General features: G+C 39.6%; 1 protein-coding gene across 2 annotated transcripts in view; it reads left to right on the top strand.

Moving 5' to 3' along the window:
* ramp1 (receptor activity modifying protein 1) overlaps positions 1-15,935 on the top strand; it is a 71,142-nt gene extending 55,207 nt beyond the window's left edge. For both annotated transcript variants that reach the window (XM_004081990.4, XM_011489960.3), the window contains exon 3: positions 14,873-15,935. In XM_004081990.4, coding sequence (XP_004082038.1) covers positions 14,873-15,128 — 256 coding nt within the window. In that variant the 3' untranslated portion in view covers positions 15,129-15,935. The remainder of the gene's footprint in view (positions 1-14,872) is intronic.
* The last annotated feature ends 2,840 nt before the right edge of the window (positions 15,936-18,775 follow it).

The raw sequence follows: 18,775 nt of genomic DNA, 5'->3' as shown, positions 1-18,775 counted from the left end.
CACTGTCAGTTAATAAAACCTCTAAAAAAATGCACTCTTTAATGTGATACGCAGGTCTGAGAAACTGACAGATTCTTTTCTTTTTTAAATACTGAGGTAGGATAATAGCTTCTGGGTGTTCTGCTCCCTGCTCATCTTTTGTACTTAAATATGAATGTCCCAATTAAAGCAACTTTCAAATAACATATTTATTATGATAAATATCATATGGGGCTTTATAAATCTAAAAAATGCAGTTTCACAATTTGTTCAAAAAATTGGTTATTTTTGAAACAAAGATGACAAATTTAAAATCCTAATTTTTGTAATTTTATCTGAATTGAGGACCCCTCAAGCAGTTTTTAGTTTGAACGTTTTGTTTCGAGAACGTTTTGTTTCCAGTCGCTCACTTCTGCTCGTCTGCGTCGTCCAACAGCTGAACCGCCATCATTTGCTGCATGAAGCTGGAGGTCTGCGGACGTCTGGGTGTGAGTCGTCGCTGAGAATCAATAAAGAAAAAGGTCTCAGCTTTAATGGTAGAATCAGAGACTAGTTAGATCAAATGTTAAGTCTGCAGGCAGACATGAAAAATGGGGCCTTTAAGCCCAGGAGAAGTACGCAGAGTTTATATCATTGAACATTTGCAAAGTTAAGTGCCCCCTGATGACAAAGCATCTGCTCTCTTAGTCTCATTTAGGTCCCAGTAGTGTGAGCCCTAATGGCTATAAGTGCTGGTTAAGCAGGCAGAGTGGAGGTTCCTCCTCATTCAGTAGTTCCCATTCATTACGTTCCTCTGCTTTCTATGATTATGAAGGTGCAGCTTAAGCAGAAAAAAATGTTCTGTTTGTTTGCAATGATTTTTTACATTTAAAAAATTCTACAAGAAGGAATTTCTATGGCAAATAGTTTCCCTTCTTTTTATTTTTTTATTTTTTTTTAAAGATGACTGGTCTTATGCCGTATTCACAGCTGCCCTTACGAGTGGATGCGGTCCATCTGCGTATCCTTTCTATTTAGGATAAAAAATGGGCAAACCTGTACGGGGCACGCAGGGGGCCCACATGAAATATCAAAGTGATAGACTGCTTAAAATGTTTATGGACAGTTTTTCTATCAAGGTGACAGATTGGAGTGAACAATTATACAACACGCATGGGTAAGTTAGGGTGAAGTGGGTGAGATTACAGGGTGTTGTACAATCCTGCACACTGCGCAGGGAGCCCGTTAGTGCTGTTCACTTGATAAGTGTGCTCCTGCTAGAAATGAGGAAATTAGACAATCAGAGCGTAGTTTCTGTGAACATCCTACAAGCACTTGCATAAGCTTGCACACCCTGTGGGCGAAGCATTCTGACGTGGTCAGTAAGGGGCCAGTACACCTTACTGTGGCATTAGGGAACTGCATGAAGGATGAAACATGCTCATCTAAAGAGCAGCTTGTCAGTATTTTCGCTGCAGCTTCTGTGTAAAAACATCATTTGTCCGCTTTTCCTTCAATTGGATGAAGGCCGTGAATCTTGTCAACAGCTGAATTCAGCGGTAGAGCGGCCACGGTGCTGTCTAACATATCAAACAGGGATAACATTTACAAGGTCGCAGATTATCCCATGAATGCATGCTAATTGATTTATAAATGGCGGCCGCTGGGCTTGCAGATGAGTAAATAAATATTGCTTTGCTTTTGAAGTGGTGCTGCAGCTCCATACAACTGAAGAGCTAGAAAAAAACCTTTACAGCAGACGTGCAAAGACTTTATTAGCTAATGTAGAACTTCTTACAGCCTGGGGTGTTTGTTTATGTTGCAGGTTTGAACACAACAGCCTCAGTTTGTTAAACCTGCTGGGATTTTTTTAACCTTTTTCTGCAAAACCTAAAACAACGAAGGTTTTAGTAATTTGTCGTTTTAGCATCAACCACAGGAAGTAGTCGGCCACATGTACTCAGTTACTTTTCCTACAGTAACCTTTTGAGACAAACTGTACTTCTTACAGCACCTTAGATAAACGATGAGTTAAAAAAAACTGCATCTCACTCATTGCATTTTTTTGCTATTTAATTCTGAATTTTAGAGGGAACCTTCCAAAAAGAGAAGATTCAGTTTTGCTCGGTTACTTTAAATTATTTTCTTTTCAGGTCTGCCTTAGTCTGGGTTGAATTGGATAATTATTGTGGATTATTTGGATGTAAGTGGATTAATCCAGAGAACGAGAATGTCCCAAAAAAAAGAAAAACATAAAAGAAAAAGGGGGACATAGGGGAAAAAGAAACCCAACTGTTTTCTTAAGAGTAATCGTGAACTCTGGATGACATGTTTCCTCATTTAAAGTAGAAAATCACAACAGTTCATCAGAGATGTGGGCCGAAATGACAAATGATCGTGATCAATTTAGTATTGATCACTTTTGTTACAAAAGTTTGTCAGTCAGACATAACTTAGAAGTCCCTTAAAAAGATTAGTAACCTGTCATAATTTCCAAAGAAAATATATTTTTTTCCTGTTTTCTCAAGAATAAAAGTGCAACAAAAAGTAGAGATCCTGAGAAGACAAGTTTTTACGTCATTTTCTAGTGAAAACTAACTGACAAAATATTAGACATGATCGTTGTCAATGTCTGTACCGTAGATTCGGACAAATTTGATTGGTTTATTTATTTATTTTTTTATCTTATATTTAACCCCAGTTGTAAATCAAAGCTTTATAAATAAGCCAAAAGGAACTGAAGAAGGTTTAGATGATAAATCCTAAACATTAGGATTATAAATGCTCACTTACTTATATGACCAGTCCAGACACTAATAAATATTTGGATGACAACATTTTTCTTCTAACCTCAGAGTAATTGTACTGTCATTTGAGTGGCTGGCTCTGGTTAGCAGTGAAAGGCAGCAGAGGAAAAATGCGACATCTTGTTTCACCACAGATGGAAGGCGGATAGAAACACACAGAATTAGAGTTGGAGAAAAGGATGCAAATGTAGTTCCACTTTGAAATTTCAGGCCCTCTGGGTTGTCATTTCAACCCATCAGCCCAGTTTTGTCTCCAAATCACGTAAACAAAAAAGGCACATCATTAATACTGATCTGCCTGTAATAGAATAGAAAAGAAAAAAACGGCAGCTGAGGACACATCTTCATGTCAGTTACTTGTCTTTCTATGTCATTCCGTCTCTTATGGACGGTTCTGCATCTCATTCCACTGACGTTTCTGACATATCCAGTTTGATCTGTTCTGATGCTGAATGATCAACCGTCCTGCACTCAATCTTCACGGAGGCAGCAGCAGACATCCATCATCTGAAGACTCACTTAGAAGACATGCATGTAGATCACGAGCTTGGGGAAGCTCCCTCTACCAGTGGTTGCGTCTGATTGGAATGTTGAACCAACCATGGAATTGGTGGAGAAGGTAGAAGCTTCAGGTCAACATCATCCACAGGGTAAAATGGAGAACACACTCTTTAAACACTTGGGTTATTTCTTAAACCCAATTTGGGGGTTTGTCATGTTGGAATAGTTGGGTTACTGTTTGAAGCAACACTCATTTATTTTGGGGTTATTGTTGTTTCATTTGGACCAAATGTATGTTTGTTTTTTTCCATAAGAAAATCAGAAAAGAATAGTCCCTTTTTAACTTTGTAGTTGAGTTAAAAACCAACCCAACTTGGGTTATTTATAGAGTTTTTAGTGTGCAGACTGTACCTAATAGTTTAGTCCCTACTGCCCCTATGGGTAAATATGGGCTGTCCGCAGCTGCCCCTTTTACGGGGAATGCAGATGGCCCGCACAAAATATCCAGCTTGTAGACCACTCTGTGAGCCAAAACGTTCATGCACATTTTTTATGGGCATGCTGCGAGCGACAGGTTGTATTGAACACCTGTGCATCATGGAAAGGTACGTCAGGTTAAAGTAGGTGGGACGCAGGAGTGTCATACAGATTTTTCTTTTCTCAACCCCCCACCAAATCCTGCAAACTGCCCAAGAGGCCCGTGAGTGCTGTTCAGGTAATATGTCAGAACCCTGTCTTCCCCTCTGGTCACCGACGGGAGCCGTCCCCAGAGTTCTAGCCATACTGCAACCCCCGGCACACACTTCCTGGATGCCGCACACCTGACCCGCATTGATTCATCAACCACAGCATAGTTAAGCACTGCACTGCACTGAGTCAAGCTCAGTGCAAAGTATTGTTTGTGCCACTCTGCCTTCATTATGGAGCTTTATATTTGAACCCGATCCTCTGTCTCCTGACTGTTTGCTTTCCGCCTGCCCGACTCTCGCCTGGATCCTGATTACCCCGTCTCTCCTCTGATGAACTTGCCTTCTTCTTGAAACTGCCTGACCCTGATTTAGCTTTGTGGACTTTTTTTTTTTTTTTGTAAATATCTTTTTATTATTTTTAAGAACATGAACAAAGTTAGAAGCATTGAAACAGTATATATTAAACAAAAAAAAAGAAAGAAAAAAGCAATAGAAGAAGGTAAGTAGAGTTTGTCAGGTTTAAATTTTTTCCTTTCCAGAATACTGAACACAAAGTTCACTATATATCATAACCTTTTCTTGTTTTGTACATATACCATTTTTCCCAGTCCTTCAGAAATTGTTCTTCCTTCATTCTTAGTTTGTATACAAGTCTCTCCATTGTTTGGATTTCTTCCACAACATACATCCATTGCTGACATGTTGGGGCTTCAGCCTTCTGCCAATTCTTAGTCATGGCTTTCTTTGCTGCCACAAGAAGAGCTTTTACTAGATTTTGGTCCACTTTATGTACAGTTCCCTTTAAGTAACCCAGATACATCACAAGACAGGTTCGGGGTATCTTATACCTGAGTGTTTCACATAAAGCAAAGTGGATGGTGTCCCAGAAGAGCTTTATTTTCTCACATTCCCAAAAAATAAATGTCTGATTAGAATCCTTAGCCATGCAAATTCTCCAGCACAGTTGCTGAGTTTGAATTAGTTTGCCCTTGATTTGTGGTGTTATAAAATATCCTATTTGGTTTTTCTGAGCAAATTCTCGCCATTTTTGTGACTGCATAGTGGTTTGATGAACTTTCCTGCTTTGTGGACCTTTAGTTGAGCTAATAAACCTGCTGCATTTGGATCCAGCTGTCTGCTTGTTCCTGTGACATAACAAGTGCGGGCCTTTTAGATTAGATTAGATGTGCTTTTATTGTCATTGTCCATTGTAAAATGTAATTGAACCCTTTTATAGGTTTCTAGCCCTAATAGATGCACCATACAACAGCATCACCTGAAGTTCATAGGTGCGTGCAACGAATACTTTTAATACACTTACCACACACACACAATAATGGTACGTTCCATTTTCAATAAGCCTCAAGAGAACCTGTGCTCCTCTTACGATGCAGCCGCTCATCTCCACAATCCTCCACAGCCCAACCCAGAAAACCTGAGTGGGTCAACCCCCTTATGGCTGCATGTGACTACATCTTAAGTCCTGGAAAAGGAATCCTAAATAAAAAAAGAAAAATGTTTCTGCCATTGCCATTTTAAGACAATTATTAAACCCTCCTCCCTTTTAAATGTCGAATGGAAGAATGTATGCATTCAACAAAGCAGCTCAGAGGTTAGCTGACTATCTGGGAATGATTGAGCTTATTGATTTACATCAATTTACATTTTCTCAGTCAGCACGGATGGAAAACTGAGATCTGCATGTAGTTTTCTTAGCAAATCCATTTGGAATAGCACTACGGAGTTCGCTGTGCGAATCTCTGAAATATTTTAAAGTGTCGGGCACATGTCGTTAAGACTGTGGCTGAAAAAGAGATGTTTTGTCACATGAGTTCAAAGTGAAAGAAACTATAAAACCTTTTCTTTACAAAATATCTTCTTTATATACTTCTATAATTTTCTTGGATGCCCAAATCCTATTTCCTTTCATGCTCTCAGCACTTCGATTTATTCCAGATTTGCATATTTATGCTCATATAAAAGGTTTTATGTGTCCTTTTTAGGATTGACAGACCTTGAAAGAGAAGGACTGCTGGGCCTGTAAATAATATTTCTCATACTGAATAGAGAGAAACTACTGGAAGAAAAGTCTCAGTGGGCTGATATGCATCTCACGAACGGATTCAAAGGGGGTTTTGATATCAGTTGCCTCCGCTCAGCTGCATGAGCATGCCTGAGGACCGCGCTGGAGATCACGACAGCTGATCAGAAACGCTCGTCTGTTTACTCCCGTAAATCCGTGGAAGCGCGTCAGGAACCCGAGGAAATGTGTGGCGAGGACGCTTTGATGGAGCGTCCCAGCTGAGTTCAACACGTTTTAACCGTTGGTCCTCGTGAACTCATTAAAGAAGAAAGTTGTGGTTTTTAGTAAGTAAGATGAATACTTTTAGTATTAGGTTGTCTTTAAACATTTACACGCACACATTTATAATCCATCCTGAACTGTGCAACTGTAATTTCTCCTGGTAAGGTTACTTACGTGAGACTGAAAAAAGGCCAAACACCACAGAGGACCACTCCTTTTGTCATGAGCTCCGCTTGGACATAACAGGCAGAAATATCTGTAGTTTTTTAAGAGATTACCTGACAATCTCTGACATTTTAAACACACTTTTTTTCAAATAACGGCATTGAAAAGCAGCTTTGAAGTATAGATATGCTGCTCGTAAATATTTATCTAAGAGCCAATAATATATTTTAAAGCATCCAGGATTTACCATGGCTTCACCCTACTGTGGATGGGATAGGCTCCAGCAACCCTGTTTGTTTCATTTGTTTTAAATAGTTTAGATTTTTGTGGACAAACTCATTGCTGGGGTCCGGTTGTTGTTTTGTTTTTTGACATCTGTCTCTGAAGTGGTCATTTGAGTACCGCTAACTCAAACTTTTGTACTAAATGGAACCAAATCCACGTGGGTCTAAAGCTAAGATTTCAGCTATTTTCCTATTTGTCTGGAAGTTGACTCATGGTACCTGGACTTAGCTTTAAGACCTCACGTGGATCGTCAAGAACCTTCACCGACATGTTTGATGTTTGATTTCATTGCCGTTTCGGAATTGCTTCATGTAAGAAAACCTTTATTTTTCTAAATGTCAAAACTTTTATGTTTTGTAAAGCTACACGAACATCTTCAAATGAGACCAATAAAATTCTTGTTTAATTGTTTGGGGTACACTTTACGTTTACACTTGTGTATTATTAATATTTAAGGCAGTTCTGCATATAGCATATATCAGCCTTTCTTCATAAAAATCAACCATTATTTTGTTTATTTTTAACTCATACGAATATTTTAGCCCAGTTACTTCAAACTAATAAGTATTTTGGAAACTATTAGTGCAGTATCGTGGTTTGAAATTGCTATCTATTTTGTAAGACTAAAAGACTGTATTTTTATGGGACTTTATATAGTGCAAACACTGATGTTTTGACCCCTCTCTAATGCCTTGTACTCATGTGCATTATTAAATTGAGACCAATTTGATGCACAAACTGGTTCACATAGGGATTTAATGCTGATCCACTCTGGGTATTGTCTTATAAGATGCAAAGGTATCTATCCGAGAACAAAGACAAAGTGTACACTGAACTCATCTCCGTTTTGCAAGTCTTAGAGACATTAGTCAGCCTGCTGACAGTAAAATCATTCTTTATATAACCTGTGGTCAATCTTTTATGAAATATTTTTAACCCTAAAATATGTTTGTTTGTTTTTTTTCCTGATTTTCTTGAGCTTAATTTTTTAGTCCAGATCTAAACAGCTTGGATGCTGTGGTGTGGATTTGTATTGATATTTATTTTTGAATCATGTGTCTGTAATTAGGAACCCCCTGCTGAATTTCTGGTGTCAGAAATGAACCAGAGTCTGGCTTCCTCAATCTCCTCAGTGAGTTTCAGGATTTAATGACTGGATAACTGTGGTTTCTTCAAAGGGGTAGTTGGAAATGTGGGTTCACCTGATGCATAATTACGTTTCTGGACTAGAAGCGCATGCTGTGTTTGACACTGATCCATGCATTGGATGCAAGTCCTCCAGACAGAGTGATTCATGCAAAGAATTCAGCAGAGTAAATAGTCTGAAGACTAATTGTCTACTTTGAACTCATACATCGTTTCATATTTTTGTTTTCCTGTAGTTAAAAATACTTTTCTTTGCTGTGCAAAAGCGTCTTTGCCTGTGGAATCGTTGGAGGGTGTTTCAGTCAGGAAGTTGTGCGTGATCTTCAGCGTAGCTGCACGTTTTCCCTCATACTTTCAAAGCCAGACCAGATGAATCCAGCGAGCTAAATAGTGTTGAAAGTTAGCTAAGCTTTCCTCTCTGCAGAGCTGTGGGATTAAACGGCTGATGTCTTGGTGATTATAAACGGATGTCTGTGTGTTTTCTCTGCTCTAATGAGAGAATAACATCCAGCACCGCCTGGATGTCTGAACGCCTGAAGCTGCAACGCATCTTTGATGGAATTAGGACAAGGATCTTCAAATTTGTCTCAGACGGGCCTTGATTAGCCCGCAATGATGGAAGCGCTGAGTCGTGATAGAAATGGGAGCAGTTTGTATGCTTTGTGTCGTAGGAAAAAACAGCAATTATCTTGTAATTGTCCCAAAATATTCGTTATTTCCAACACAATGCAGGGATTATTTGAAGATTGAGATGTTTATGTTTTTATTTGATCATTTTGAGAGGCTTGATGGGGAAACATACACAACTTAAAAAATAAAGGGAACATATCCTATACCTCTGGCGCATCCAAACTCCGGCCTGTGGGCCAAATGCAGCCCACATTTAAAGTGGGAGTAATACTAAGTTCTTGAGGTGTTCCCATTTATCTTTATAGAACAGAGTAATTTAATAGTCTTGAATTCTTTCCTGAATACGTTCAAACTGGGTCAAAGAGAGACAGAGGTACAGCTGAAAGCAGCGCCATTGAGACGCAGCTCCTGGTTTATATAACGGGAGAGTCTCTGATCGCATGAGCGTCAGAGTTCTTAACACAGTTTTGGAGAAGCATCGAAGTCGCTGCTCACATCAGGTTTAGTGAGAATGCTGCAGTAGTTCTTCAACTGTTGCAGTTCTGCATTAATAATTTGAATGAATAATTGATTAACCAACTGTGTGTAAAACGGAAGCCCTTCATTGGAACAAAGCGACAGGGGCAAAGTTACATCTTAGAGCTAGCAGAGCGACCGTGCACCGCACCGCACACACACACACACACACCACACACAACGACATACACCCATTTGAAAACTAAAGATCAGCTCAAACTCCATCTGTTCACATCATAACACTGATGTGATGCCGGCACAGAGGGCGAGCGGAAAGTGAGGAAAATCTGAGCTGAAAATAAGGAAACTGACAACAACCGTGTGCGTTTTTGTGTGTATGCGTGTGCGCACACACACAGACACAAGCCTTTGTGTGCCAAAAATCAACCCAAAAAGATATAAGATAGCAATCCAACCTTCAAACTTCACAAAGTATTTTAGCACTCAGACAGAAAATGAGTCACACAGGCCGTGTGTGTGTGGGGGGGGGGGTATGATAAGGGGGGGTGCTTGGAGTTAGCTGAACAACAAAGTACAAATAAAGAGAACAGTTCATTTGATGTGCTCGCTGGTGACAGCTCAGCCTGCTTCTTCTTTTTATTTCCTTTGGTTTCAGATGGAGGGATCTGTTTCTTTCTTCTCCTTTTCTGGAGGGGGGGGGGGTGTTGGGGGGGGGGGGGGTATCTCCCAGAAACCCTCAATACTGGATGCCAGTAATGAAGATCTGTTTTTTTGTATGACAGCTCAGAAAACTGTCAGGACAGTTTCCACATCCATCCGGCTATTTTTCCCGTTTGTCTGTTCCTGATCCAGGCTGGAAAGGAGCTTGACACCATTCCAGCTGTCGTCACACCTGCCCCTACATGATCTCTGCATGATCATGATCTGCATGAATTAAAAAATCTTTGGCAAGGACGACACGATGCGTCAACCAATCAGGGACTCAGCTTTGGGTATGTGACAAGGTCAGTGACTCAATCAGCAGGTAGAATCCAATTCCATCATGGAGGATTGATTCCATCGTTCTCCTCCTGAACTTTATGATATTTTTCTTATTTCTTAAGACAATAATAAAAAGGTCTCTAATTTTATCCTTATTTTCATATTTTTTCCGTCCTCTGACTTGTGTGGGACACAGAGACTTAAAAAACTGCAGACACGCAATAGACACGCAAATTGCGTTCAGTTTAAACGCAGCATAAGAAAGAAGAATTGCAAAAATACTCTGGTGCTTGCAGGCCAGGACTGCTGCATGTTAGGGAGCATGAATTTTTCCTGCTTTAGCTTTTTAAGTTCATATTTTTTTTTACAGTTCGTGGCTCTGAAAGTCATGGCTCATTGTTGCAGCTCATCCATGCGGTTTCTGAAGATTAACGCTGACGTTTCTCAGGCTCTTTTTGGTGGGGTTAAGGTGTGACTCTGACCTTCTTGGTTCCCCCTCAGACTCCTTGAGTTTTTGACACAGAAATAATCGGTAGAAGTTGAAGATGAGGGTTTTTCTTTTCTTCCAGTGTTGAATGTAGCAAAGGTAAGGTGTGAGTCTTTTCCAGTATCAGCGTGGCTCTCATGGCACGCCTGTTTCTCCTGTTAAGACATTGTAGAAAATGCGGCAAACGCTCTGTATGCAAAATGTAATGCGGTGCAGAAAAGAAGGTTTTCTCTGCTAGCAGTCAGACCCGTGTGTGTCACTCACAACACGACTTCTTCAGTCAGCAGAGCTTTTCTTTGTGTTACTTTTATTTATTCATGGTCCAGACTTTACTTATTTACGTCGTACTCTTCAGTAAAGAGGCCATCCCACCTGGAACATGCTCCGGTCCTGTGCTCCTGCCTTTCTTTTTCTTTTCTTAATTAGTACATCCATGTGTTGTCATGTCATTTTTCAACTCATTTCTTGAAAAACAACATTTTTTGTCTCAGTCTGTCCCCTTAGCCTTTAAGTCTTAGTCACAGCTGCTGTTAAGGATCGGGGCTGTCTACGTGTCTGTGAAACCTTGGAAGCAGGATGTAGTCAGTCTGGTGCGCGAACTTCAGTGCCCGTTGAGTTTGGTCCCAAAATCTTTCTGCCATCTCTTTGATGTTGTGAGCTGTGTTTTTGTGTAATAGAATGAGGAGCATATCCTTTGCTATAAGTTCCTGCCGTCATCCTCAGAGCTCACCTCCCGTAATTGTACAGAAAGTGGATATCGATCTCAAGTCATGCTGTCAGATGCTGCGTTTTTGTCGAATCAAATGACATCTTATGTCCTCCGTCCTTTGCTTTGTCAGGGATGTGGGGAACAACTCTGCTGACGGGCATCTTCACATCCCAAAAGGGGCTTCAGAGGGTTGATTTAGTTACAGGACTTTTTTTTTTTTTTTTGCTGAGCAAGCAGATTGGGGCTGAATGCCTCTCATGTTAGACAGATTTGACCGTTACAATAGGGGCTTATGAATCTTCAGAGAAACAAATTGTTTATTTGTTAAAAACCATTTTGTATTTGAGGCTAAACTTTATTTATAATAATTATGTTTAGATGCATTTCTTGTTGGACCAGATTGAAAAAAAGAAGCCAAAAGAGTCATAGTAGTGTCATAAGTATATTGCATGACTTAGTTCTCACATATCCACACTACCAAATAGTTTGCACACAACTATTTACATGCCTTAAGTATATTCATACATAGAGGACTTATCTCACCTACTGTAACAAACTTATGCACAGAGACAGGTACACACAACAATAGCATAACAAACTTTCTTGGAGAGGGGTGTAAAAACATACCAACCCATATATGGTGGTTAGTTACAAGACTTTAACTGAGAGCCAGTTTAGCTCGTGCTGGTTTGCGGCGCCTTCCGTCCGTGAAACCAGGGTTCAACTCCGGGCTGCTCCCTGTTCCCTTCTCTCCTTCCAAGCCCGGTTTGAGAAGGTTGCGTCAGGAAGGGCATCCGGCGTAAAACATTGCCAAATTTACCATGCGACTTGTTCGCTGTGGCGACCCCTGATGGGAGAAGCCGAAAGTGGAAGAAGTTACAAGACTTTAACTCTTGTGCTATCTTAGATGACCCCACCCTTACATTGACATGTTCTCCCTACCATGACAAAGGTGGAATGGATATCATGTAATCCATGGACACCAGTGAAGATCACAAATCATTGAAGAAAAAGGTTCAGAGCACTATCTAGTGGGTCTAGATGACCCAACTCCCAATGTTAAAGTGCCTAGAATAGCACAAGGGTTAATGCGGAGATATGAGTAACAGAAACATCTGTTCTGTAGTGATGGAATGTTCACTGAATTGTGTAATTTAAAATTCACATTTATGTTTTTTACTGCTTTTGTGCGACCTCACTTTGTGTCCAAACATTTCTGAAATGTAAAATTTCTGCTTGTGTAATGCACTTTGTTAAAAAATAAGATATGATGCAGCCCTAAAATGCCGTTTGAAAGGTTAGAAGTTCACTAAGGACAAAGAAAAAAAGCAACTTCATCAGTGAATTTGTGTTTTAAGGTCAGCCTGAGTGATACATTTGCTCCCTGATGAGGAGCCTTGTCTGCTATGAGTCTAACAGCTCGATGAACTGCATGCAAACATTAAACACAGACCAACAAGAGTGGAAGCTGTGTGCTGTCGGCTTGAATTGGATTCTAGCCTCCAACATGGTGTGAACCAGTAACCAGCCGCAAGTCTCTTGCACAGTGTCTTGACCTCGACCCCGCTGCCTTCCTACAGTCTCTTACTCTGACCCCCCCCCCACAAACACACACACATACACACACACACCCCAGAAGCTCAGCGTTCATTCAACTGGCAGCAGGACCCGGGATCTTCTTTCCTAAACAAATGATTTGCAAATCTTCAAAGAAGCAGCAGAGGTACAAACCCAGACGGGGTGACCCTGCTCTCTAAAGTCTTGTTGTTCTGGTGCCAAACAGCCCTAAGCTGTTTACAGCTTGAAACCTTCCACAAAGAAAGACCTGGTGCCGTGGAGCCGGATCATAAGTCTTTTATTAGACTGTGGGGTCTACAGATCAAAAGCCACTGCCCAAGCAGATATATTTCACTAAACAGATGCGATGTGGCGATGGATTACTTGTAACATGACATGAGTCACAGGCAGGGTTACATCTAGTGGGGATTGTCCCGCAGGGCCCTCATGGTTTGCCGTACTCGCACGTATGCAGAAACGGAAAGAGCTGGTTTGATGGTCTGCAGCTTCAGTCTCTCCGTTTAGTCTCAGAGGTCTCATTAAGGAAATTTCCAGCAACACGCAGATGTTTCCAGCAAAGACTTCAGATTTCTTCACATGCTGAGGCAGCATTTAAATATTGAGGCCAGATATTTGTCTATAGTTAAAAACACAGGAAAAAAGTATGAAAAAGACCCAAAACTATTGTTTATTTTTATGCAGTTATCCACCTTTAACCCAAAAAGCATAAGAACCAGAGTGAACATACAGAACTTACAGGAAAGTATTGTGAACTTCTGAACTTCACAAGTTTTCAGTGTGTCCCCTTCAAAATAAAGTGCCACGTCCAGCTAAAATGCTGTGGAAACAAAGAGCTTGAAAGACCAGAATACTCTTTAAGGATGGAAAGACATATTTATTTGGAGACCAAATGACAAGACTAAATTCAAAGTTGGAGTTCATATTAAACAATTTAAAAATAAAAATAAAAGCAGCTCAGCTGCTAGACAGGTTAAGTTGAAAGGAAAAAAAAACGGATGTAACCCTTGTGCTATTTCAGATTCAATTCAATTCAATTCAATTTTATTTGTATAGCCCAAATTCACAACAACAGTCGTCTCGATGGGCTTCGTATCTGTAATTGAAAAAGTGAAACATAAACTCAAAAGGATCATGAATACATAGAATTCAATAGGAAATTACTAAATTGAACTAACAAACTGACTAAGCTATACTGGACATCCCTGCCCTTAGACCCCCCCTTCGCGGTCAGGAAAAACTCCTAAGATGACCCCACCCTTACATTGACGTGTTCTCCCTACCATGACAAAGGTGGATAAAGGTGGAAAGATTTCATGTAATCCATGGACACCAGTGAAGATCACAAATCATTGAAAAGAAAAGGTTCAGCCCCGCGGGCTAGTGGGTCTAGATGACCCAACTCCCAATGGTAAAGTGCTTAGGAAAGCACAAGGGTTACTGAACATCGGCGTTCTGCAAAATGACATGGTTTTTTTTCAAATTTTGGCTGAAAATGTCATAAATAAAAGACCACATGCAACACTTTTTACAACAGAAGGAAAGATGATCAGAGTGGGACTACGTTAACTTCTAAACCTAACTTCAACAACAAAATAGAAAATTGAAATCAATTGAAAAATTCTCTCTTATTTTGAAAGTGAAGTAAAAAAAAATACATTTGTTTATGATTTTTTTATGTATTAACCCATTGGATCAAAAAGTGCTGTTTACATATGTTACAATTTGACAAAATTTGAAATTTGACAAAACAATTGCAAACAAAAAAAAGAATCAGTTTGTTTTGATTTCAACAGGTTTAGGCCATTAGTAACTTTTAAAGAATGTTTTAACATGAAACAGAAACATCTCACTCTTATATGCTGAACATTCCAGGCAAAAGATTTTTTTCTCTTATGGTTTTATGTAAATGTACTTCTTTGGATCATAAAGTCTTTATGTATATTCAAATTAAACCAAAACCAAATTTTCAGCTTCAATTGGACAGTAAAAATGCAAAATAAATAGATAAATAAAAACAATGCTTTGAGTGGAGTATTACACAAGACTTTTTTGCATGTGTTTTTATATAAATTTGAAGTGTTTTTTTATGTAGATTACGCAGTTGTGTTCAGCCTCCTCCATCTGTTTTTTTTGCATTTTGTCTTCAACATGCAGACTCTACAGTGACCTTACCAACTGCACGTACATTGTGGCGCAGGGAATGAACTGCTACTGGCCCAACCGCATGGTGGACGAGTTCTTCATCCAAGTGCACAGATACTACTTCCACAACTGCTCGTTGTCTGGGCGACTTCTCAAAGACCCTCCAAATCGCATCCTGGGCCCCTTCATCGTCGTACCCATCCTGGTAACCCTGCTCATGACGGCCCTGGTGGTGTGGAGGAGCAAGCGCAGCGAGGGCATTGTGTAGGGGAACCGTCCCAGCACTGGAGACACAAGCGCAGCTTTTTGTTCGAGGTTACATCATTTTAATCGACCAAAGGATCTTTTATTCTGAGCGCTAGCATCTGTGGAGTAAGTCTAGGGAGGAATTATTTACTATTTATGAACCTGGAGGAGCTGACTGACACTGAGTTCATCTAAACCTGATGAGTAATGTAAAAGGAAAAAAGTTTGAAGTTGGGACAGATTGTTTGCAAAAAAAAGGGTTTACTTTATAAAGTTGTACAGCATAAAGCCCAAAAGGAAGAAAAAAAACAATAACTTTGATTTATACACATGCTGAAAATATATATGTACAGTTTGATTCCATGTGCTTGTTTTTCTTCTGTTTTAAGTTATTCAGTCCACTTTTATGTAATGAAGATGGATCAGGTCCCAGGTTGAAACCACAAAAAAACAAAAACAAAATAACAGTTCAGCTACAAAGAAGTCAAAAAGCAGCAGGTTGACCAACCAGCGGAGAATTGCCATCGATCAAAGCACAAGCAGTGTGTAAAACAACGTCAGTTTCTAACGATGTAGGATGCCTTTGCTGTGGTGGAGTGTCCCATTTATGTTATTTTTTTTTGAATACCCTCTTTTGCCTTTTTAGATTGATTGACCTGCAACCTGCCTGGCAGCAAACCACACTTGAAATGCACCCACACGCTGTATGTTGTGCCAAAAGGCCTCTGAAGATGTTCGTTGTGAAATGTTGGACTTTCAAGCGGAGCGACTGAAGAGTTGAATAAAATGTCTGGATAATGTGTTCAAGTAAAGCTTCAAAACTACAGGTTCTTGTCTGAAAAAGCGGCTTTCTTTCATTAATTTGGATTTATTTTTACAAAACTTAGCGCACAGTACTGCTGTATTAATGTGCAGCTTTTATATTTTACAAATGTTGCGGCTGTGAAAATAATGGACGAGGCTTGTGGACCCATTGGTGAGTGTTTGAAATCATGTCTCAACTCCGTGGTTGTTTTCCCATTGACAACGCCTCCGATTAGGCGGCGCATGAGGCTCGGTATGTTAATGGTTACATCCAGTGAGGCCATTCTAAAGAAGATTCATAGTGCGTCAGTTGACAGATCACGCCTCCTTCATAAGCTGCAGAAAAAGGTAGCCGAAAAGTAGGAAAGGAACACTAATCTTAGGAGGAGGATCATTAAAAAGTAGTAAAATGATCTGTTCATGTAGCACGTAGTTTTTGTAATACAAGAAATCTAGAAACAAGGAGTTCCACACAAGAGAAAAATAAGGTAAAAAACTAACTTACTGGTAGATAAAATGACTTAAAATCCAATGTTAAACTGCTGTATAATAGATCCTTTTTGCAATTTTTGAGCAAATAGTTTGAATTTTGGGGTTTTTATTTACCTAATTGTAGTTCATTTTGGTTGCAGTAACACAAAAACTACTTTACCAAATGGAAGCAACTCATTGTAGAGCAAAATGAGAGCACTCTCTTGGTACAAGTTGTCCTATCTTAAATCCACAAAAAACTCAACCTAGCACTTATAACTTAAAAGATGAATCTAGATTTTTGATTCCAAAACAACAACAATGAATGCCGGTGTAACATTTATTAAACTTGAAAATAACATCCTTAAAATTTAAACATAAATTTCTGTGAAATTTGACTTTTTGATTTTGAGCAAAGACCAGTCAGAACAACTTTCAAACCTGCTAAAAGTTCTTGAATGTCTAAAACCAAAGTTTTAAAAATATCAAATAGTTTATGCGCACTTTAATGAAATGTGATGGTAGACAAAGTCGATATCGGCAAACTGACCTGGTTCCATTACTTGTTTAAATGGGCTTCACTCTGGAAGTTATCGGTTGCCTCCTTTTTATATATATTAATCAAGCAGATAACAACAAAACAATGAGGTTCTTCTAAGTCTTTCAAAAACTTTTAATTTACAGGAATGTTCAGACAACACATCTGGAATACCGGTGTGACGGCAGAGGGTCAGTAAGAAATCTTTACATCTTGTTTGACCTAAAGGTTTTATGCAGTGATGATGAAATAAGAATGCTCCAAACTAGCAGTACAAATCAATCAGTTGGTACTGTTCTAGTATTACAAATTTAATTTCAGGTTGTAAGATTGTTACTGAGGTTTAAAAAAAAAAAGAATGTTGACTTCATATCCCATAGTGCACTTGTTTTGACGATCCAGATTCAGCTTCATGACTGATTAGTGACCAGAAACACTTAAGAAGAGTTTTTGAGAACATTAAGAGAAGCAGTTTGCATCATTAAAACACAATTAAATTTATAGAATAATAAGTTTTGATTAATTGATTGATGTTTACTTGATCCCAGGCAAAACTGCACTACAGTTCATTGCCCCACTTACTCATCACACAAGGACTCATACACAATAGATTTTAAAAAAGCAGAGAAACACATACTATAAATAATAAAATAATTGAACTGTGTTCAATTAATTGAATTAATTAACAGCCCCTGGTCATTTCAATGCCGCTTCACAATTTCAAATTAAGCAACTATGCAAGACGTTCCAAAAATGGCGCCTGTAAAAGACACAGAAGTGTGAATGTATGAGAGACTGTCGGAGTCGACCTTCTCTGCTGACTCTCAATGACCCGAGTGAGGAGCCGACTGTCCCTCATGAATCATTTAGGAAGCCTAAAGACATCTTGAAGGCTGAGCCGCAGGATCACTGTGACAGCCAGGGAAAGAGCATGACTGCTGCCGCCAGGCGCTCTGCACCTATTGTCTAATTACTCAGAGCGCCGTAAAAAAGCAAAAGCTTCTCTGTAAATGTCGGGTTAGTGTGGTCAAAGGGTTTCATTTCAGGACAAAATTCATTGCATGTTGTTTGTGGAGCAGAGTTGTTTTTCTCACAAATGAAGAATCAGATTTTCAGCATCTGGGTCTCACTGACACTTCATGATGGACTATATTGGAAAGAGTATTTCCTCTTCTCTGCAGTCTGATTTTAGACACAATTGAACCAAAACCAGAGGTTTTTCTCTGTTATTTCCTAATTGTCTTGCTTTTTTTTTACTTCTAACTAATATCTGACTTTTTCTGTTTTTTCTTTTTAGTATGTTTTCTCAGAATACTCAAAGTCTTTTAAACTTTTATTACAATAAAGAGGTTTTTCTGTAATTTATATAAAAGCTATACTTAAAGTTACATTTCTTCTGCCTCTTACCATTTCAGATATGAAACAAGTTGCAAACAGTCCGACTTCCTTTCAAAATAACAGTTTGTACAGGAAAGGTGTTCACTCTGTTACTGCCCCCCCCCCCCCCCCCCCCCCTGTATTTAAAGCTGTTTATAATGAGCCTCCTCCACCACGCCATGCACACATCTTTGTGTGGAATAAAGTTCAATTTGATGGCTTCCTGCGGCAACAATTCATCAGGGCCAAAACAAGAGGAAGAAGGAACGGAAAGGCAACTGGAATGACTTATGGTGGAGGCCGGCGCCCCGCCTCCTGCCCCCTCCTATGATAACAGACAAGTTAATGTCATTCTCAGATGTCTTTGGCTGACACGTTCGCACATGTCATTTTCTGAGTGCAGCTCCTCTTTTCTCCCCTGTGGTTCTGCGATATTTCTGTCTTCTTCATGATCTCCCTCTGGAGTCTCCAGCAGCATT

This window comes from Oryzias latipes, chromosome 21, assembly GCF_002234675.1.
Source record: "Oryzias latipes chromosome 21, ASM223467v1".
NCBI lineage: Eukaryota > Metazoa > Chordata > Actinopteri > Beloniformes > Adrianichthyidae > Oryzias > Oryzias latipes.
Note: the sequence above shows the minus strand (reverse complement) of the source record. Positions and strands in the feature narration are given on the sequence as shown.